The 23032-nt window shown below is 43.1% G+C and overlaps 1 protein-coding gene across 3 annotated transcripts in view; it reads left to right on the forward strand.

Moving 5' to 3' along the window:
- Positions 1-23032, forward strand: part of SEMA6D (semaphorin 6D) — a 97964-nt gene that overhangs the window by 63617 nt on the left and 11315 nt on the right. For all 3 annotated transcript variants that reach the window (XM_069222489.1, XM_069222487.1, XM_069222488.1), the window contains exons 2-13: positions 8693-8850; positions 9204-9315; positions 10165-10225; positions 10327-10389; positions 10477-10578; positions 13130-13220; positions 19110-19229; positions 19849-19937; positions 20642-20859; positions 20970-21101; positions 21390-21545; positions 21631-21804. In XM_069222489.1, coding sequence (XP_069078590.1) covers positions 8730-8850; positions 9204-9315; positions 10165-10225; positions 10327-10389; positions 10477-10578; positions 13130-13220; positions 19110-19229; positions 19849-19937; positions 20642-20859; positions 20970-21101; positions 21390-21545; positions 21631-21804 — 1439 coding nt within the window. In that variant the 5' untranslated portion in view covers positions 8693-8729. The remainder of the gene's footprint in view (positions 1-8692; positions 8851-9203; positions 9316-10164; positions 10226-10326; positions 10390-10476; positions 10579-13129; positions 13221-19109; positions 19230-19848; positions 19938-20641; positions 20860-20969; positions 21102-21389; positions 21546-21630; positions 21805-23032) is intronic.

Raw genomic sequence — 23032 nt, forward strand, 5'->3', positions numbered from 1 at the left:
CTGACCTCTGGATCAGGCATTTCAAATGGCTTGTGAGGTCACTTAAAGCAGATGCGTTTTGGGTAGGCCAATACCAGTTCACTCCAGTGCCCTAAAAACATTTGAACTGCATGTTTGAACTCCACAAGTATTCTACCTAACCTAACCATGACAAATCCACACATTATATTGTGTACTAAGTTTTAGATACGTACTTACATATCCTTTCCTTGACATATGCTCAAAAATGCCACCCGATTACGTTTGGATGCGATCCTTGCATTGTTGTGGTGCTGAGGCACATATCCGCATTACATTGTATGTTGCATTGCAGGATTGAGCCACATGGCGAGTTTAGGCACAAGGGTGTTCTAACTGGGATTTCATATTCAAACTACCTTTCATCTCTTTGTTCTCTGAAAAGAGTCCCAGACAAGAGAAGCTTGAACCAGATCTCTGTTTACGTTGATTCTACCATACAGTGCAAGCCCTCTGATTGCCAAAGACCTTCTGTGCACTTAACAAAAATTTACAGTGGAGTAACAGCTCGCCCATTGCTTTCCACTGATTGGCTTATTGTCAAGTTCACTTGCTTGCTTCTTATCCAGTAGATTCCCCTGTCCACGCTTGCCCATCTTGTGTTTGTCCATCTCCGGAAGCATAGCTTCTTTACCTTCTTTATGATTAGTTGGTTTATTTCCTTCCACTGCTCACTTTTAGGGACCTACAGGCCTGATGTATAACATTTCCATTCATAAAAGTGGCTGCAAATAGCCCACCATTTTTTTTAATGAAAAAATGTTTTTGAGAACCCACCTATGTACTAATAGGTTAATTCACAAAATTCCAAATCATAGTAGGTCTCAATCTGACCTACCTCATCAATAATCATGAGGTACAGTGCAAATTGTGACTCATTAGGATTGGATGTCATCACAGAAATAGTGGCCAGACTCACTGCAATTGGATACCATCACAGGGATGGCGGCCAACTTGGGTCAGCAGACCAACATGCCTGTGATTGCATTTTAATAAATTAAGACCTTTTTAGGGTTGAGCGCGCACAGTCGCTCTGGACCATGTTGTGATTTCTCTGTGGGCTACTAACCACGCCCATGTCACAATCGTCACTTTCATTAGTTCGTGGACTTGCTTTTTAAAAATCGATTGATTCCATTTGTGAAAGGCATGCATACGTCATGCCTTTTCTGGTGTTTAGCCCTCCTCGAGCACACCGGTAAACTACTGAAAACACCTGAGGCTCCGTGTTTTCAGCGGGTTTCTGGACTACTTTATCTTTTCATTTTTTGCGCAGCGCGATCACGCTAGGCAGAAGTCAAGCTCTTTGCATAACATCGACCCTTTTACATAGATAGTTGCACTTTTGCCGGTTACGTGGATAATTGCACTTTTGCCAGTAACATGGATAATTGCACTTTTGCCGATAAGTTTCACTGCAAGCGAACTTCTGTTTCCTTTTCTGTGTCTCCCTCACGCTCATGGCGGCCATCGGCTCGCAAATGTGAAACTATTTTTCTTTTCTTTATTAGTTTATGTGGCAAGAAAAGTCCATTTAGAAGTTTACAACCCTAATAGTTCTAACACGAGCAAACCCGAGATCCGTTGCATTGAAAATGCTTGTTTTTTAATGCAGCCATTGTTTTAAGGGGAAATGGGTTTAATTTAAAAAGAAAAACTTTTTTTAAGTTTGTGAGTGGGCAGTGATCCGCTGGACCACTGCCTACTCTGTATCAAACATTCACAAAGAGGATGATGTGCCAATGAGATCCATTCTCTTCTGCGAATAGGTTACTATCCCAACTCTGAAGTCAATAATTTTTTTATGATTTGCAACTGGATTACAGTTACGTAACTGTTATACATACCATAACAAGTCACTGTTTGGAAGTGATGCCCCAAACTTGCCCTTACCAAATTACAATTTGTATGTGCTTCAAAACCCAACTTTGTGATTTAGTAATATTATAAGGAATATTCAGCAAGCTGAGTTCCTTGCTAGAACACTTAATATGCTTTCAGAATGTTATATTTTGTACCAGAACAGTTAGATGGGAGGCCTTGATGAAAGAGGCAGCTCTGGGGAGTTCATCAAACAAACCCCATAAATATATATTATATTTCTTGTCATTACTTTGAGAAGTAATTGCAGCAAGTGAGATGTTACAGAATTACAGAATGGGTTGCATACATCTAAAAAAACAAGATATTGTGTGGTAGCTAACCCTGCGATGCAGGCTTTGTACGTCAGGCCTTACTTTTTTCTCTGTGGTTCAGCACTCCATGAGAGTGCATGTGTTTTGCAGCCCTCTACCTCTTGTGCTTCTACCCCAACCAGATACCCACCTTACCTGCGCTCTATGTTGCTGTCTTCTTCCTTTGGAAGCTCTCCCCTGGGTGCTTCTCCGCCACCAAACTCCATGCCTCCCCCATGCTTCCCCACACCCTCTGTGCTGCGTTCCCTCGTGTGCTGTTTTTCCCTTCCACCACCCACTCTTCTGTTGCTCCCCCCCAATTGCCGACAGACTCTTTTAAAAAAAACTTCAAATTGAAAACAGCACACTCCTGCCATTTTTTATTTTATTTAGCGATTTATCTCTGATCAGCAAATGAAAAAATGATGCACATGCGTAATGATGTATGCACATATATGTCACCACGTATGAATGTGCCTACAACATGACATGGCTGCGACATCACACCTTTTATTTCGTTTCTTTTTCTCCTTTTGGTCATGATGTACATCATCTTTTCGATGCTGTACAGCAACAACAAAAGGCATTCGTCAAGTCAAAATATCACAATGGCGAGACCTGTTGGCTTTGTCAAGGTCTGTTTTACTTTTCAGGACAATTAAAGGACGCTTGTACATGGTCAGATACTACATTAGCAGAGGCTGTGATGTTTGAGCCAGAAGCCACTGCAATCATCAGTTTAAATCCGGCCCAAGACAGGTCACATTTGCGCGCATTATTATTGGAGACGGGAAATTTCATTACAATTGATGATTACCGCCGTTCGGTTACCTTAATAGAAAATACTCGAGCTGTTCGGGAAATGGAAAAGCATAATCATATTATTAGACTGACATTGTGCAAGAAGGGATCCCTTTGACCCTTTGCAATATGCCTTTTTATTCAGCTGCAGAGAAAGTACAAAGGCATTCTGTGAAGAACAAGTTATTGTACCAGCCTAATATGCCGCTGGTTGTGAAGAATTCTGATTGTCACTCATCCTTAACACAGATGATGACATCACTCCTCGTATGAAATCACGAACTAACAAAAGACATGAATGATAGCGTACTTTCACGTGCAATACTCTAGCTGTGCACATGGCAAATCTTACTTTAAACGTGCACTCAATAATAATATTGTATTGCACTTACAGCCATACACATGATTACGTAGCGCTATAGTGTTGCAAAAGAAAGATATCGGTATTGTCCAGCTCATTTATATTCCCTTTATTGGCCTCGGAAGCAGGACAGCTTCAGCTCACTGCGCCTTAAGGCATACCCAATGATGCTCTTTGTGCCCTTTGTAAAACCCACCTCTTGCATCACTGGGCCATTACTCCTGCCACTAGGTAAGGTGGTCAATAGTGTTAGGGTGGCCCGTATAGCAGTAACGTGATGGACTGCTTGGCAGAGCTCTGAGACACTTTGAGCATGCAGCCTTCAAACAGTGGCACTCAACCTAGTGAGCATTCTACTTCCTAAGATAAAGAATGAGAATTGCTACTTTGTCTGTGGTGGCCACCGAGTCCCTCCCAATGAGCCCCTGAAAAGCCACAAATGGCTAGCTTTGATTTGTAGGTGAGCTGCGGCGGTCTTGGGGTACACCCTGAGGGCGAACTTCAGTCTGAGGGGCAAGTGTCTTATGAATGCAGGCATACTACAGGGGCCCTCTGGGGGGGAATCACTAGGTTTGGACTCTTCCTAGCATGGTTGGGATTCATTGGTGTAAGTCCCTCCTATCCCTCTCACTGCCGCATGTATGCCAGTTGTAAGTGGAACAAGAGACGTGGTCTATAAATTGGTCTTTGAGGGGATATGAGGCTGATAGGGCCGAGGAACACTGGGAAAAGTCAGTTAGGACTGATTGAAAGGTCACTGTTTGTGTCTTGCTTTTAGGCTGACAAATAGAGCTACGAAGAACTGGCAAGCAATGACATGCTTAGCCTATTGCAGCCTCATCACTGAAGGGGCTAAAATACACGGAAAAGTTTAAAGGAGCTTCGCTTCCCAGATATCCTTAATTTGCTTAGTGATCAGAATAACCCTGCCAAACAAAACATGATCTGCCTGTCTAAAGCTGACCTCTGCAAGCCTGGCAAAATATCCTAGCATACACCTATAGAAAGTAAATGTGTGAAACCTCCGAACTTTCACAAACCTTCCAAAACAAAAATAGTAAACCCCGTTTAGCATTGAACTAGAGGCTACCTCATCTACAAAACAAATATGTTAATTAAGCTGCTGTAAATTTGCAGAATGGTTCCTGCTGGACCTCACAACTATAGGTGAACTTTGTGAAGACCACACCAACATTAATTGTGTGTAGGAGGATGGACCTAACAGGGGATGTTCTGGACTGCGCTCAGAACTTCCTGCAAGAAATGATTAACTAGAAGACAGTCCTGCCAATTTCTGCACATAATCCAATCTAGACAAAACATTATTTTATTTACAGCAGGGCTTTTTTTGCAAAATAATTTCAGGGACGGATTTTTCGTAGAAACGTTTTATGTCCGATGCTGGTTTGCTTACAGTGTACAGTATTTGCCAGCTGCAATTAGGAGCTGGGCTGATAGTTGATGAATTTATTTATGTCATGCTTGATTTTAAAGACAACTCATATTTTGCCAATGCGGTGTGCTTTTTCCCTCTTTTTGGTCACTTATTTGGCTGGTCTGATTTTGTTCAAACCTTTTGTCATTGCAGTTACACCATATAAAGTGTGAATTTTCTTAAACATCAGATACATTTGAGAACCCCTCTTAATTCAGTTTAATTTGTTTTGATCTTTTCATCACCGTTCAGGTTATTTTAACTATTGGTTTTCTATTAGTATTATGGGTCTACCATATACCAGAGAAGCCTACTAGCTAATCAGCTGTTTCTGTTGACTAGGACGAGTGTACACCTGCACCCTCCCCCTCCCCCCGCGTGATTTCTCACTTTGAGAGATAACAAGTGTTCAATGACTCTGTGCCCCTACTTGATTTGTATGGATTGCTGTGTGAAATCAGGTGTTCCTTTATGTAACTATTGATTCACTGCACCTTATCTTCAAGCTTGTAATCAAATGTATGGACTGCAGCCTTTTACACAGTGAAAGCATTCCTTTTCCTGAGGAACAATTGCCCAAAGCAATCTTGTGATTGAGTAAATTGTGGCTATTCGCCGGATCAATAATGTTCTACAGTGTGCCTCCATAGTTCTATGCTGTAATGCATGTTCCATGCAGCCGCCCAACTCATCACATCAAGATCCATGGCTGCAGCTTGGGAGAAGCAATAGTGATTAATACTTTTGTTTTACGACTAAGGAACGTGTGTAAATTTGCGAGATTTACTCATTTCAGTTACATTTTATTGGATGTGGTCAGTGACCTTTCCTTACAGCAGTTTAAAAGAAGGTTGCAAAATAGGGTAATGGAGACCAGCAGTGGGAATGTGTGGAGGGCACCGAGTGGCCAGCCCAGAAACGACTCACAGTGGGAATCGAATTCTGTCGCCAGCTGCACTCATTTTCTTTTTACATGCAATAACAGGAGAATATTACAAACGCTTTGGAGTAACGTGGGAAGATGGTAAAGAGACCATGCCTTGGGGCGAAAGCTTTGGTAGAGAGGACAGCACGAAGCGGCTGAAGGAGCAGCATGAGTCCTGGGTGGAAGGGGGGCAAACAAGACATGGCGCGTGTTGCATAAAAAACGATGAGAATTTCAGCGAGTATACTTAACACTCCTTGCACCTGCAGTCCTTTACGCTTGTAGCAAGTGCTAAATAATGGAAGGTTACACCTTGTACCAAATACTGCAGTAGAGATCCCTCCCTCTAAGTAGACTATTCATTTATTCTAAAGCTACACCCACTTATACCTTAAGGTGGCAGCAAAGAAGGCACAGCTCAGCCAGCCTGGCCCATGATTTTCTCCCACTGTCTTCATATGGCTAAAGATGGACGTGAAAGAGATGGAGGCAATCAATTCCCTTAAGGTCCAGCGTTAATTTGTGCAAGATACGTTCGGAAGTAATGATTTCCACTGCTGGTTAGCACAAACACACCGGAGCGAATTCCCTGACATTTGCATCACTGTGCTAAAAGGCACGTTTCAGCTCATTAAAAAACCCTTCAATATGTTTGACCTCAAACCCACCATGAAGGTTAGGACCACAGCTGTGATAGTCCTTTTAGGCCTGATAGCAAATGATATACTTGGAATATTGGTCTCTGTTTGTAAACTGCACATTGCCTATCAGTCATGCTTTAGGTAATTAGGGTGACACTATGACTACAATTAATCTTTGACCTCGTTTTTTATTTATTTTTTGTATAACATTTGCTACCTTGTGTTTTCTGATGTTTGTTTTTCATGATGTATGAGCCCAGATACCGAAATTCACCTCTGTATACAGTGTCCAAGAAATGTCCCCTTTACTTGCCACTTATTAAAGGTATTCTTCACTGGCACGATTTACTCCATTGAAACCAGACAAGCTTCCATCCCTTAACTGTTAAGTGTCCCTTCTCACTCAGTAAACATTCAGCGTTTGAAAAAAAAAATCCTTTGATTAGCATTTGTAACTGGCCTCTGCGCTTTTTTATGAAAGCAAGTTGGCAGGTGTATCATGCGAGTATCTGACAGTCAGACTCTGTTTCTCCGAGTTTTGCTCTTCCTTTTTTCCAGTAGATGAAATAGGCAGAACGTTGAGCTGTTGCCTCCAGTTTCCTGGTATCTCGGGCGATAGTGTCCACAAACAGGTATCTGGTCTCCAGTGGCCTGGGCACAACACCCTAGACCTGAGAACGTTTTTAAAAAGATCGTGTTTTAACGTTGTGTTGAGGACCAGATACCGGTTTGTGAACACTAGTTTTCGAGAAGTATTATTTGGGTTCTCCTGTAAGATCTCAAGTGCTAGGCAATTTCTGGGTACCCATGGCAGACTTTAAGATCACATGGAACTATGTTATTAACGTGTCCCGAGAGGCCCTGCCCCGCAGTACTGCCTGTTAGGAGGTTTTGTTCTTGGGCTCCTTTTAGTTCACAAAAGCACGTTCTTATGTTCTGTGCAGCTCAGATTCCCAAGCAAGATTTGCCTTGAGAGCTATGACAGGTACAAAGAAAGAACTTACTCCACTTCTCTTTGTTATCTTCCATGTTTTATGCCTCGGGGAGGGCCGATACATGTCCCAACATCACCCTCCATGATTCCTGGTTTCTGGGTCTTGTTGGATCACATTAGTTTAAAAATGTTAAGATCCTTCAGGGCCTTGGAGACATCCATGTTACAAGTGAAGCAGTGTTTGCTTGTCCTCTGGATGGGCAGAGTGGAGCATGACCTGCAGGGGTTGACCTGGTCCTAATGTCCCTTCAGTCCAGGACTCTTAGCAAAGATTAGTTGATAGAGACCGGCCTATTTATAGGACAGGCTTCTTTTCCAACAGCGCCCCCCCCCCCCATCTCCTCTAAATTAAGGATCAGTAAAGGTTGTTAAATCCACCATTGCTCTAGAATTTCCACAGTGGCATAAACTTATTTCATGTTTATTATTGTTCTGGAAAGGCTTTGTGTATCCATTAACCCCACTGATAATAGAGACCAAAGCCAAAAGGCCATCTCATTCACCAGGAGGGCCTGACCTTAGGTAGATATAAGGCTCAACAAACCATGTGCATTAATACTATAAGCATCATTTTCCAAAACAAATCCGAACTACTGAGTTGCAAAAATATTGCTACCATGCATCAGTATTTGACTCAGTTGAGGAGATGAATGGCACTTTATATGACCTTATCACTTGTGTTTCCTTTCCGTGACTCGTACCGTGCGAGCCCTCTATGGCACTGCAGCGCCACCCCCGCCCATTGATTTTCTTTGCAGCACGCCTTGATGGCCGCACGCAAGACATGTTTTCACAGAGGCTAACCTGCTTCTCTTTGCAGCACACGCTGCAGTTCTGCACCGCTGCGCGAGGGCGCTTTTCCGAAACGTCAAGTCACGTTATCTGCCCACCCCCTCCATGAATTTTGGACGATGTCTGTGCTGATCCACTTCAGGGGACTCTTTCAGCTCCCCTGGGCGCTCTCAGAAGCACTCTCGTGGGGTACCCTTCTCCGACTCCATCTGTCGGGGTCAAATACTCCCTACTTAATATAAAATATGATTCTGGTACGCGACGTGGACGCTAGTGATGTTGCCGTTTAACGAAAAAAAAAGTAGCACTTTGCAGGCAGAGCGTGGGCAATTTGTTTCCCATGGGAAGTACTTCCCTTACCTCTTTCCGCGCACGTCAGGTACTATAATTAGCCATTGTCAATACAGTTTGCGCAGGGTTGTCACCGAGCGGTTTGGCTATAATATACCGCTGCCAATAAAGCGAAAACTAGCCGCTGTTAAATGAGCAAACGTAAAAAAAGCCCTTTGTTCTTGTATTGAAATCCTGTCATCCCGTCTCTCCCTCCGCAGGTAGAAGCGGCGTGTTTCCGCGCGGGAAGCGTTAACCATGCCGCCGGCCACGCGACTCCCCCTGCATTGTGCCTGCGTGACGCTATTAATCCTCTCACAGGCCCTGGCAGTCAGCTTTCCCGAGGATGACGAGCCCATTAATATCGTCGACTACCACTGTAAGTAATCTACACGATGTTTGCATTAAAGGAGGGGAAAAGAGAGGAGACGTGACTTTTATACTAAAGGGGTCCTTCTGAAGGACGGCGTGTAGTTCTATTTAATTGTGTATTTTTTGTGCCCATACCCCGCCGTTCAGACCTGCTACTTTTAAATGACAGAGATAATTTCAAACGCATTGAAGAAAACATTTGCAGAAGCTGGCCCTGGTGCAGTCATTTGTATTCGAGGCATTACCAGAGGAGTTTAGTTTAAGCCCCTGCACAGCGCGTGCATACAGCTAATCAATGCTGTACATTGATTCTTTGACTCTGTAATCCTGAGTGATGGTGCAGCCCATTTTTACTTGCAGATTCCAGGCAATATCCAGTATTTAGAGGACGCCCTTCAGGCAATGAATCTCAGCATAGCCTGGACTTTCAGCTGATGTTGAAAATTCGAGACACACTTTATATCGCTGGCAGGTAATTTTCCTCTAATCTGTTTATGAGACTCGAGTGTTTTCCCTGATGCAGTGTGCCCATATGGCTAGTTCATTTAAAGCACTCCACATAAAAGCATGATCAGCAACGTATATCGAATACACTTGCACATGGATCAGCCCAGTTCGGCGTCCGCATCTCATGTATCTGGTGTATAGGCTAGCTAGTGGTCAGTCTGTACAAGATAAGCGACGTGAACTTACTCATATAAGGTGTTTTGGCTCAAGCCATAATGATATCATTGATGAAAACACTGGACATGTTGGTGTGTGAGTTATAGTTACTTTAGGGCACGAGTTATAGTTATTTGAAATACAAAAACTATGGACAGGCGGTGCCACACATCAGTGTTCATAATTAGCATATTACACTCTTCACATGTGTATCCTTATACTATAGATACATATATAATATTTTATAGGTTGTCTCACCCCCCAAGTACAGCAAATAACCAACCTTATTCATTTTCACATTAAAGAGGTACTAACAGAAGAACTATTGGGCAGTGAGCAGCAGGCTTGTAGGTTGTGACAGGGTATTGTGGGATCACCGGCACACATTTATTTCAGTACCGTATTTAGGTTTCTCCTCCTGGGACGATACATCCCTTACGTGACCTCAGAGTTGTTGGAAGAATCTTAAGATCAAGTGCAGCATCAGACATATCATATTGAAGCCATAAAACCAAGCCCGATGTTTTATTCTTTTGCTCAATAAAGATAATCAGAGGACCGGATGAGCATGCCATCTGCACTGTATTATTATGTGTAAGTCCATGAAGCCTGCATTGTCCCGTGGTCCCTAATGTCGCATTTCCATTCTTTTCAATAGAGATCAAGTTTACACAGTCAATTTAAATGAAGTTCCGAAGGCGGAAATGACCCCAAGCAAGGTGAAATATTTAGTTACAGTGATTGTATTACCTATAGTTAAGTGTTACACATTTGGACATAACATTTAAAAAATATATATTATTCTGTTGCTTTCGAGCAGAAGTTAACATGGAGATCAGGACAGACGGACAGGAGGAACTGTGGCATGAAAGGCAAACACAAAGTAAGCACCCCACTGTAACACTTGGAGTTTTGGAAACAAATCAACATGTGCACAATCTGTTCATAATGCTGTTTTTATTATGTTTAGGATGAATGTCACAACTACATAAAAGTCTTTGTTCCAAGAAATGATGAGATGGTATTTGTCTGTGGGACGAACGCCTTTAATCCCGTATGCCGATTCTATAAAGTAAGTGGAGTTTATGCCATTGATCCTCTTTTAACTATATATTTTATTTTTATAACATGTAATACAGTTTCTGGGAATTGTGACATTTATGGCTGCTGGTGCTGTTTTCTGGACCCCCATACATTTGAAGTTTAAGTGTGAAAGCACTATATTGTTTTATCTGATTTAATCTTAATCATGTGTATTGCTTTAATTGTTATATATGATATGATGATATGGTAACGTATTTTATTGCACTTTTATGTTCTATTTAGACCGAATAAGGTTTGAGTTGATTGATTGAACTGTCATATAAACTGCTGTGCTTCACTAGCATTCTGCTGGAGTCCTCACAATGAATGATCAGAAAAAATGGGCCACGACATCCTGCAGGAAAAATACGATATCATAAAAGACAGGCTTTTTCATGTTGACAGGTTACTAATTCCTTGGAGAGTTTGCACAGTGAGTCTGTGCTGTCTCCCGGGACAGGCAGGATGTGTGTTTTAACAAAACCACAGTAAAGTGCTGGAACTTAACAATAATGTCTTATTGAGCACTAGAGTCCCACCTTCCAGTGAGACAAAAACTGCCTATGGACTGGCTGTCCTAAAACTATTCACAAATAAACTGGTTCTGTGTGCCCCTCCCCTTAGGTAAGCCTCTTTAAAGAGTGGACAGGGCATCTTTCACTGACCATTCCACAAAAAATATTCCACAGCCTTTTTGTGACGAGGCTGGAATCCAGAATGGATAAGGAGAGTCAAAGGTGCCACAAGCAGGAGGCTCAAGGTACTGTAGATGATTTTCTCTGATATTGGAATATGGAGGACGAGTTTGAATATATTGGCAATGCCCTAGAAGGTTAGAATCCAGAGAGGGCTTCTTAAAGAGGAAGACATCAGCCACTTGTAAGGTGCAGTTGGCTACAATTACTTCATTAAACACTTACTACATTCAGAAGCAACAGTCGCAGGATGATTCTTTATGACCGCAGGGATAGGACCTGTGGGATGATCAATGATCCTGTAAAGATGCAGAATGCTTTTTAAACATCTTGAGAATAAAACAGAATTTAGTGCATTACATATTTCTGGAAGGATTAAGTGATTAACAAATTAAATTATTCAATTCATGTAGGAGAACTTCTAGCACACTGCATCATAGGCTTTTGATTGTCAGGTAAAGGTAAAATGAAGGAAACAAAACGTCTGCTACATCTGAGGGATATCAAGGATGAATCGGCGAAATTGTGGGAGAAATCCATAATGGAGACAATATTTTGAGTCTTACAAATGTATGCATTACCAGTAAGCTAGTCCACTAATAGATGGCCTTACTGGCAGGCATTGGAGAAGTTATACCGACTACCCTTATCCAAGGAATCAAGTAAAGATGGTGCCAGTCAATTTTCATTTAATTAAATGCTGAATAACTCTGAATACCAGTGACATAAATCTCTAAAATAAGAACTGAGTGACTGCTCACACAAGAGACCACACAGGTCTTACTGCTTGACCTCTAAACCTGACTCGGAATGGGAAAACATTCCCTTGACTTTGGGGAAAAGGAGTGTCATTAACCATTTATAAGGATTTTAGGATTTTCAGTAAACATATGAGAACCCTAGGAGATGTTTCCTGATCACTCTCAAAAGCGCATCACCCATCAGCTCAGAGGCTGCAACTAGATGTATGCCACACTCATAAACCAACATGACAACACAAGAACACTGGTCTTACTGTGGGGGGAAGTGTAGTTTTAGGTCTTAGTGAACATCCAGAGAATGATCACAGTGCATCTCCGAGTCAGTTGTGGGACTTAAGTAACCCAGCTGCCACGGCTACAGAAGTTCAAAGAACAATCCCACGGAAAGCAAAGTAGCTAATTACTTACAGACTAGCATAATTTTGTTTCATGAACTGTTTTCTCAAATGATTGGGCTTTAAAGTTATGTAGTCCAGTTGAACAGAATGGAAAAGTATGAAACTGACCATGTGGCTAGGTATTACATTGGTCCTTATATGAATTAGTCAAGTATAATCCATGCAAACAATGTTTAAACCAGTTTGCTCTGCAGTTACAGAGGGTTAATAACAATTCATACACTATCTAGAAAAGAATGTTGTTTTGCATTGAGCGCAGTCCAGGGGCTCTGGGCAGTTTTGCATTGATGTTCCATAGCTAGTTTTCTGTACAATGTTTAGGAGTTTGAAGCGAATCCATGAAATAACAGGCAGCAAGTGCAGTACTCTCACCTAAGGTGTATGGGCGCTCCTTTCCATTCGGCACTGTGAGACAAACTCCATTGCATTGTTGACCTGGATAGAAACCGCGCTGACCAAAAAGAACAGTTTGCCTCACAATGGTGGTAGTTGACTTCATGAGAAGTACATTGCACACAGCCCCACAACCATAATCTGCTCTAGTTACGCTAGGCTAACAAGTGCGTTTTATCAAAAAGTCTGAAATGTAAGTGTTGGAATGTTGACAAATTTATATGTAAGGACAAATAGATACATGTCTCTTTCTAGAGCACTAATAGTTACATTTCCATTTTTTTTCTCTCTAGTTGAATAGCTTGGAATATGATGGTGAAGAAATCAGTGGTTTGGCTCGGTGCCCTTTTGATGCTAGACAAACCAATGTTGCTCTTTTTGCTGGTAAGAACTTGTACAGTGATGATCTGTTATGACTAATCATAAAAAGGGGACCGAGGCTTTTAAGAGAAAGCGCAGCCTGCATGTGGGCGAACAACTTTTAAGAAATAAAAGCTTTACAACTAATTGTTGAACAGTATTTGTGTGGGTGTCGGAGCTTTTGTGCTATTTTATGTCCTATCCTGGGGAACCACTCCCTGGTGATTAGGTATTGCATTGAAAAAGCAGAGATGAATGTATAATTATGAAAAAAAAAACATTACTATTGGATTGCACATTCGGTTATAATTGTTTGTCAAGAAGGTCATATTACACTAAGGCAAAACGTCATAGTTTTATTACTGTTCAACCTTCTCCATGAGAAAGAAAAGAAAAAAAAAATATATATATATATATATATATATTTTTTTTTTAGATGAACAAAGCAAAGTCAGCACATGACATTTAGCTACATGTACAGGATGCTGAGAAGGTAATTCTCAGTAAGTATTTGAGCATCCTCATGGTGATAAAACACCAAGGGGATTAATATACATAGGGCGGAATGTCCCAGTTTGTGCTCATTTTTGAAGAAGCTGATCCACCTTTCAGAGTGTAGACAACACCCCACCTTCTATTGGGAGAGGAACAGAGATTCCTCCGCAGGAAGGTAAGTGCACACATCCATTGCAGCCCCAGAGAAGTTGATGCAATTCGGCTTCCAATAGAACTTGTGCCTGTAAGATATCAAATGTTTGTAAAAATGTGATTCTCTCATTGTTTCACATATTTATAGGAATTTGTGACATGATTGAATAGGATCAGCAAGTCATTGACACTTGTCATTTTCAATACTCTTCATCCGAACCAAGGAGTCAGGCCCTGAATTACATAAAATGCCCCAGGGGCGTGTAATGGGCATGTGTGCCCACTTTCTGTGCCCCCTGGGAACTTTGATATTACAGAAGAAGCTGCAGATGCCTACAAGTACCCTTTAGACATACAGGTTGCACAGGCACACATATAGCGTAAGAGAGTTGCTAAGAAGGTCTTTCCTCATTTGCGTGGGAGCAAGGCCCATGCAAATGAGGGAAGCCATGTACCTCTGCCTGCACAGTATTATGGATGTGGGCAGAGAGGCAAAGAGACTGTCCAGAGGGACACTTACTGTGTGCTACAAAGATGTGGCGCTGAGTGAGTGTAGTCGTGTGGGCACCCTCTGAAAGAGGCTAGAGAGGGACCCATGGAACCACCCTGGCATCTCCCTGCAGGTGGGTGCAGTCAGTCATTCACTGTACCTGCAGGCGGTCTGCTATCACCTTGTGTAGAGCAGTATAGGAAAGTATCCTCTTTCTTGGCATGGTTACCTCCATTTTGTGCCTGTTGTCAGTGTGTTTGACTGTGTTCACTGGGATCCTGCCAATCAGGACCCCAGTGAGTATGCTCTCTCCCTTTAAAGTTGGTTACTTGAACCACATACACCCCACATTTTGCATACTGGTGCCACCATGTAAGTCCCTAGTATATGGTTCCCAGGTCCCCAGGACATTGGGTTACCAGGAGATCCCTATGGGCTGCAGCATGTATTATGCCATCCATAGGGAGCCCATGTAAAAGGTAACAGCAGGCCTGCCATTGCAGCCGGCATGAAAAGGTGCATGCACCTTTTCTCTACAGGTCACTGCACCAGGTCACTGTAAGTCACCCCTGTGGTAGGCCCTCTTAGCCCAGAGGGTAGGATACAAGTACCTGTGTGTGAGGGCACCCCTGCACTAGCAGAGGTGCCCCCACAAACTCCAGTTCAATTTTCCTGGACTTCGTGAGTGCGGGGACACCATTTTATGCTTGTACTGGACATAAGTTACTACCTATGTCCATCTACATAATGGTAACTCTGAACTTGGGCATGTTAAGTATCAAACATGTCAGAATCATACTCCAATACTGTTGCCAGTATTGGAAGTATGATTCCATGCACTCTGGGTGCTCCTTAGAAGATCCTCAGCATTGCTCCTACCAGCCTTCTGGGGTTTTCTGGACAGCCCAAGCAGCTGCCATCCCTCACGCAGGTTTCTGCCTTGCTTGATCATCTCAAGCCCAGGGAGACAGAACAAATTATTTTCTTTGTGAGAGGAGGGTAACACCCTATCCCTTTGGAAATAGGTGTTACATGGCTTGGGAAGGGTAGCCTCATCAAGCCACTGGTATGCTTTGAAGGGCAGATTTGGTGTCCTCCATGCATAAACTAGTATACGCTGGTTCAGGGACCCCCAGGCCCTGCTCTGGCACGGAACTGGATAATGGAAAGGGGAGGGCCCACTCCCCTGTCCATCACCACCCCAGGGGTGATGCCCAGAGCTCCTCCAGAGGGACCCTGGATTCTGTCATATTGAATCCAAGGTGGGCAGAGGCCTCTGGGAGCATCTGAGTGGCCAGGTGAGGCAGGTGATGTCAGAGTCCCCTCCAGATAGGAGGTCACCTGGCTAGGTGACCAATCTCCCTTTCAGAGCTAGTTATGGTCTTCCTCTGTGGTGGGTCCTCCGATTCGGCTTACAAGAGTCCAGCAGTACTCCTCTGCAACCTATACTTCAACTTCTAGCCACTGGAACTGCAACTGGATCCTCCAGAAACTGACAATCTTCATCTTGCCCTCCCACGCAGGACAGTATCCCCAGGCACCATGTCTCTTGCAGCTACAAAGGCTTGTTGGCATCTCCTCCCAGGAATCTCCAGGCTCTGTGTAGCCCAAGCACTCCTTCTTGTGATGCACAACCCTCTGTGTGCTTCTCCTGCAGCGTGAGATCCTTCTCCAGTTGTGCTGCGTGGGCTCCTCTGCGACTCCTGATTTCTCTTTCAGTGGGTCTCCTGTGGGGGCTGCCTTTTCTTCTGTGGGCTCTCTGCCTTGCTGAGCCCCCTCCACCTCCCCACCAGGGCTCCCCCAGTGGGTTAAGTCCTCCTGGACCTTGCTGGTCCCCGGCAGCTCCACTTTTGCTTCACCTTGACTTCCGCCTGTGTCAAGGCTTGTTGGTGGCCTTTCGATGCCACTGACCAACTGTAATCTTCTGTCCGGCATGGGATGTCGACTGCATCCACCAGGAACCATTCTCCGGCACTGCTTACCATATTTGTCCTACCGTCAACCAACTCCTGCAACCACAGACGGGTGGGTAGTGGCTCCTGCCACCACCGGACACTCCTGTGACTTCTGGACTTGGGGCCAGATGTATCAAAGAGTTTTACCCATTCTGTGTCTATGGGAAAATGCTTTAGTACATACGGCCCTTGGTCCCTTCTTCCACAGCTGTTCCTCTTCATGAAACCACAGCTGGTTTCTTGCAGTATTGTCTGGGTGTTGCATTATCTTCTTTTTAGTCCTTTTGGGGAAAATCCAGTAACGTACTCCTTTTTTGCTGGTCGCTGGGGGGCACTGTGGTTTCCTAGTTCCCCCAGCTCCCCTTTACACATTCCACTTACCTGGGTGGGAGGTCCATTTTTAGGGTCGAGCCCGCAAAGAGCTCTTTCCCTGGTGTAATCTCTCTAGGGGCTTTAAACCACGCTCAGGTCACGCCCATCAGTTTGGTTGGTTCGTGGGCTTATCTTTTAAAATTCAATTGATTTCATTAGTGAAAGGCATGCACACTTCATGCCTTTTCCGGTGTTTAGGACTCCTAGAGCACACCGACCAACTACTGAAACATAGAAGGCTCGATGTTTTCCGTGTGTTTTCTGGACTATTTCTTTTTATTTGGTAGGCAGCACAATCTTGCTGAACAGTAATTGAGCGCTTTGCATGACATCGACCCTGTTACATGGATAATTGCACTGTTACCGGTTAAATGGATAATTGCACTTTTGCCAGTTACATGGATAATTGCACTTTTACCGGACACATGGATAATTGCACTTTTAACAATATTTTTCACTGCGAGCAAACTTCTGTTTCTTTTTGTGTATCTGCTTCGCGCTCATGGCAGCCAATGGCTCTCTTTTGTGAAACTGTTTTACTTTTCAGTTCATGTGGCAAGAAAAGTCCAGTTAGGAGTTTAAAACACTAATAGCTCTAACTCGAGCAAAGGCGAGACCCATTGCATTGCAAATGCTTGTTTAGTATATGGTTTCTTGGGCTCCCTCTGGGATCTCTATCATCTACTGCTATTTGCACTGTTTTCTATTGCTATTTATGCCTATTTCTGATTACTGGTGTGCATATCTAGTGTGTTACATTCCTCCTATTAGAGGGTTGCCTCTCAAGTACTTTTTGGTAATTGTGTCACTAAAATAAAGTGCCTTTATTTTTGTAACACTGAGTGTTTTTCTTTAATGTGTAAGTGCTGTGTGACTACAGTGGTATTGCATAAGCTTAGCATGTCTCCTAGATAATCCTTGGCTGCTCATCCACAGCTACTCCTAGAGATCCTGGCTTATAGGCACTGCCTACACTGCACTAATAGGGGATACCTGGTATAAGGTGTAAGTACCTTAGGTACCCACCACACACCAGGCCAGCTTCCTACAAGCAGGCTGTCTGCCATGTGAAAAATGGACCTGCTGCTTCAAACATCAGCTTCGTCTGTCACTAATTTGATGTCCCTAGAGCAGCCACAAGTTCGCTTCTGCCCTAGGGACACTGCACCCTGCGCCCCTAGTTAAAGGTTTTGCTGAGAGGCAAACAGGGACAGTACGCCACAGGACTACTGCCATGAAATTAAACATATATAGATTATGTCAGTATTATTACTTACAATATTCATTACATGTGTGCTACATACCACTAGAATGGAGGCCTCGGAGGGCATACAACATAACATTGTAAAAAAACAACAAAGTCCTCAGGTTAGGTGGGCTAAACCAAGGTAAAAGTAGTTCTACAAAGATGTCCAAAGACTTTAAAGCCTTGAGGGAGGTTGTCAAGCCCAGGTGTTAGGACAGACTGGACTTAGACGTTAGACTGATCATGATCTAATCCTGTAAAGTAGACCATTGGGATTTTATATTTATACAGTAGAAAATATATCTATATAATTTGCGTCACAAAGTTAATTGTTCCGTGAGAGCTGTGCGTGTACCGTCTGCTTTATATGTCTTGAGCTGGTAGTAGTCCCACGTACATTATAGAATGTCACTGTAATGCAGACATTACATCTGAGCAGAGACCTGAGAAAAACATGGAGCAAGTCGTAAATGTATCAAAAAGCAACTTGATTAAAAGCAAAGACATACCTCTCCACCAAAATAGGGCTAAGTGAAAATAAAAAATGCATGTTACAAACGCAGAGTGGGTGAGGAAACACAGCACTACAAAATTTGAGTTTAAGCAGTTGTATCATGTAGACCTTTAAACGAAATGTGACCTTGTGTTACAAAGATTTGCATACTGCCATATTGCCATCAGTTTGGTTTTCCAGTGCAGTCGGAGTTTGTTAAATTTTGATAGAGAGCAAGAGTTTAATAGGCTTGTTCCGTGTAAGCATTTGTTTGTATGAGTGTTTTAATGTTTAATGTTGTTTGGTTTGTTTCCAGCTTGTTTTTTTTTTTTTACCACTTCGGGAGAGCGCCATTTCGGTGGTGTCAAATATTTTATTTCTCTAATTTTGTCTTTATAAACAAACACATGCTTAGGCCTGCGCGCGCTAGTCCAGGTGTTCTCGTCGACTCAGGCCTGCTGCAAGATGCAACAGCTGGGGACAACTAGCATGCTTGCAAACTACTGGCTAGAATGGAGCGTGTGGTTGCAGGACCAAAGTGACAAATTGAAAGCTGCATTTCTGACTAATGTTGCTGTGCTATTCTTTATGGGATGTGACATTTCCTCCCAAAAGAAAATGGAAATGCCAGCACAAAGTGATGCCCCTGTAAGCAAACATGTAAATTGACATATGATGCATTCACTTTGTGTCTCGATTTCCGTTTTAGATGGGAAGCTGTATTCAGCAACCATGGCTGACTTCCAGGCCAGTGATGCCGTCATCTATCGAAGCATGGGCGATGGATTTGCTTTAAGGACCATCAAGTATGACTCCAAGTGGCTCAAAGGTAATTCTGGAAATACACTCAGCACTGTGCATGAAAGCTAATGCTGTCTTACTTTCACCGGCATTTACATAATACACAAATGACAATGTATAGCCTCCAGGCGCTTTGGGATATCTGTGTTTTCGCGTGGCTGTGGGCATTCTGGGGTCTAGTCTGCTGAGGGTGCCCCAGGGCTGTCTGCTGTGCAGGGTTGTCATGTTTCAGCATGCGTTGGTTTGCTATCATGGGATATGCTACACTACAGTGAATAAAATATTATACATTGCTTGTTAAGAACGCCTGGCTTTAATGTGACTGGTATATAAAAAGAATTCCTCTTTTGCTGCTGAATTAAGTTCTACATATTGGTCTGTTCGTTTTTACCATTAACTAGGTTGATAGTGGAATCTGTAGCAGTGCAATCTAAACCCCCCGAGGCCGTTTACGGTCCATTAGCTGACATTAAAGGCTACACGTTTGTTTAAGCTTGACTGCCCCCGTATTTAGGCTTTGTACAGTCTCTTCAATATTGCAGCTCTCTCTATCTTGTATGTAACCATAGAAGCATGCAAGTCAAGCGGCGCGCGGGCCTACCCCCAGCTCTCCTGGTAATAGGCTGCGTCTTCATCTCTTCCAACAGAGCCGCACTTTCTCCATGCCATCGAGTACGGAAACTATGTTTATTTCTTCTTTCGGGAAATTGCTGTGGAGCACAACAGCCTGGGCAAGGTATGTGCCGGCCTTCTTCCTTCTCTAGGATATTCTGGGCCCGAATTAAATCTCCACGGACGGGTTAAGCATAACCCGACCTTTTGTAGCCATCCCATGGTTTTCCTTCCTCGGCCCCAGATTCCTAGACATGCATGCATCTAATTAGAGAAAAATGGAGCGTGTGTTGTGTGCAAACATGTTAAAGAAGCCTCAAGGCATTGTCCTTGTTTTCTCTGCTTTGTTTCGAGCATATCATTTTCTCCAGGTATCTCTTAGCTTTGTGGTTTGCTAAACTCTTCCGAGAATAGCAGATATTCTATTTTTTGCCTGTTGTCAAAAAGACTGCTGAACACAGGGTCCCTAATGCCTTCAGTTAATTAATATTTCAGTAAACTAATGTAGGTTGTTATGCTTGCGCTACACCGCAGATACTCCATGGTAAAATATTAAAGTACGCATGCATGGTTAATTAAAGACTTTTAACTCTACTTGTTTTGTGAGGGAGGGCGGTGGCCAAACTGGGAGATTGCTCATTCAGGCATTGGCATGAGCAAGCAGCAGCACCCACAATGACGTTGGTTTGCTTTGAAGGAAGACACACAAATAAACTGATAGTCTATCGTAGCTTTGCTTTCAGTAATGGGGTCAATCATATTTTATCGAATGCTTTCCGCTACTGTTTCACAGTGATTCATACTTCTGAATTTGGGCTCTGTTTCTAGGCCGTGCACTCGCGTGTGGCACGTATATGCAAAAATGACATGGGCGGATCGCAGCGTGTGTTGGAAAAGCACTGGACCTCGTTTGTGAAGGCGCGGCTCAACTGTTCCGTGCCAGGAGATTCCTTCTTCTACTTTGATGTGCTTCAGTCAATAACTGACATCATTGAAATCAATGGGATCCACACAGTGGTGGGCGTCTTCACCACACAGCTGAACAGGTGAGGGTGGAGGTGTCCGGCTTCAAGGCAGTGTCCTACATCCCCATTGTGCTTAGAAGTTGGTGTCACTATTGTCTGCCTCCTCACCATGACCTTTTCTTACACTACAGCATTCCTGGATCAGCGGTGTGTGCATTCAGCATGGATGACATTGAAAAAGTATTCAAAGGGAGATTTAAGGAACAAAAGACCCCGGACTCTGTTTGGACAGCTGTACCAGAAGACAAAGTACCTAAGCCTAGGTATACCATTATTCAAACGAGTAATGACAATAATGTCAAAACAGAAAGACAGTGTAACATAAAGACAATATGTATTTAAATTATCTTATTTCTATGTGCAATCAACGCTGTCTTCACATCAAGTATGAACACTGCAGTCGGCTGTAAACCTATGGGGCTTTCAGGGTTTATAATACATTTTACAAAACTTGCCAAGAAGAGAAAGGGAATAGAAAATCAGGTTGCAGTTACAAAAATGTTCAGAGGCAATAAGCAATTCTCCCATCAAAACATTTTTTTTTATTTCAGGCCGGGTTGCTGTGCCAGGCATGGCTTAGCAGAGGCTTACAAAACGTCTACTGATTTCCCGGACGAAACCCTGTCCTTTATCAAATCCCATCCTTTGATGGATTCTGCCATTCCATCGGTCATCGAAGAGCCCTGGTTCACGAAGACACGAGTCAGGTAGGGAATCCCAGAGAGGAAGGGGCCTATGCACCAGGTACGCTTTTGTGTCAAATCTAAAATGAACTTTTTGTCACCTTGGCAGGTACAGGCTGACTGCTATTGCTATCGACCACTCAGCTGGGCCCTTCCTCAACTACACCGTCATCTTTGTTGGCTCAGAAGCCGGAGTGGTACTTAAAATCTTGGCAAAGACAAGTCCCCTCTCTCTGAATGACAGCATATTACTGGAAGAGATTGAGGCTTACAATCATGCAAAGTAGGTATTATGTTCTTTTGGATATCTGCCCTTTAATACATCTAAGATGCTTTCTGCGTCTAAGATAGGTTAATGTTTGCGTTGTACATTTAAATGTTGTCCTCACCTCTGTCAAGGTCGTTCCTTATTTTTCTTATATTTCATATGTGAAACAGGATTGTTGCGACCTCTGTGCTTTTAAAAACCTTGTATTGTATTGTGTGCTGGTATTGTAATACGAATGGACACCGTTGTTTGCTTTAGCCTGGAAATGATATGAATCAGGATAATGGGTTTGGGTTGTAAAACCTATTATGACTCTCTAAATGGTCCTTTCAATTTGTGCTGATGCAGAAAAGGGCAGTGATCACACCACCTTTGACCACAGAATTCCAGCGTAAAGGGCACATCTCTAATTAGATGCACGTCGCCAGCTAAGCAAAAAGAACCAGTGATTCAATCAAAATGGAAGCATGGCTTCTGCCCTATGCCCAGGCCTATCGACAAAGGCCACTCTGCCTGTAATGTATATCTCAGTCCTTCTCTGCCTCCTCTCCTAAAGTAGCACATCCCTTCCAGACTTGACCGCAACATAGTGACACCAGGAGAAAAATCAGGACTGGTTATTTGCAGTACTGAAAAGTTCTAGTGCAGGAAAGCATTCTGAAACAAAACTAACTGTAACAGAGCGCTATGAAATGGCAGCAAGGTAAAATTACCACAGTATTAAAAAAACTCCCATTAGTAAGCAAGTACACACAATGCACTGTAGAACAACTGGGTAGAACACTGCGACCAGCTTAGTACCTTGAAAAATCCGTCTTGAAAGCAAGAATTTTAAATTAGCAAAGTCCTATCTACAGCACAGAAAAAAAACCTCAAAGTTTAGCATTATGCACAGAGATAGAATAGAGTTCAGCGTTTCACCATAAAGCCTAAAATGTGATTCTTGCCAGATGTCCATTAAGGTTGGCCAATGATCACGACATATTCCAGAGTCTAATTTTCCCTCCCCCACCAAGTGCAAATCTCTTAAAAGACTGTTTACTACAAGTATACATGTGTGAGGTTTTATAATTATAGGCTACAACCATGAACACACTTAAGTGTCATGAAGAGAGCAGGCATACAAAAAAGAACATATCCTTGCAATTGAATCCCAAAATGGTGTAATGAACACCACCCAGCCAGCTGCCCAACACGTTCCCTGAGCTCCCACACACTACACCCGCTGCCATTGCTTCCCTCT

Source organism: Pleurodeles waltl, chromosome 3_1 (assembly GCF_031143425.1).
Source record: "Pleurodeles waltl isolate 20211129_DDA chromosome 3_1, aPleWal1.hap1.20221129, whole genome shotgun sequence".
In the NCBI taxonomy this organism is placed as follows: Eukaryota; Metazoa; Chordata; class Amphibia; order Caudata; family Salamandridae; genus Pleurodeles; species Pleurodeles waltl.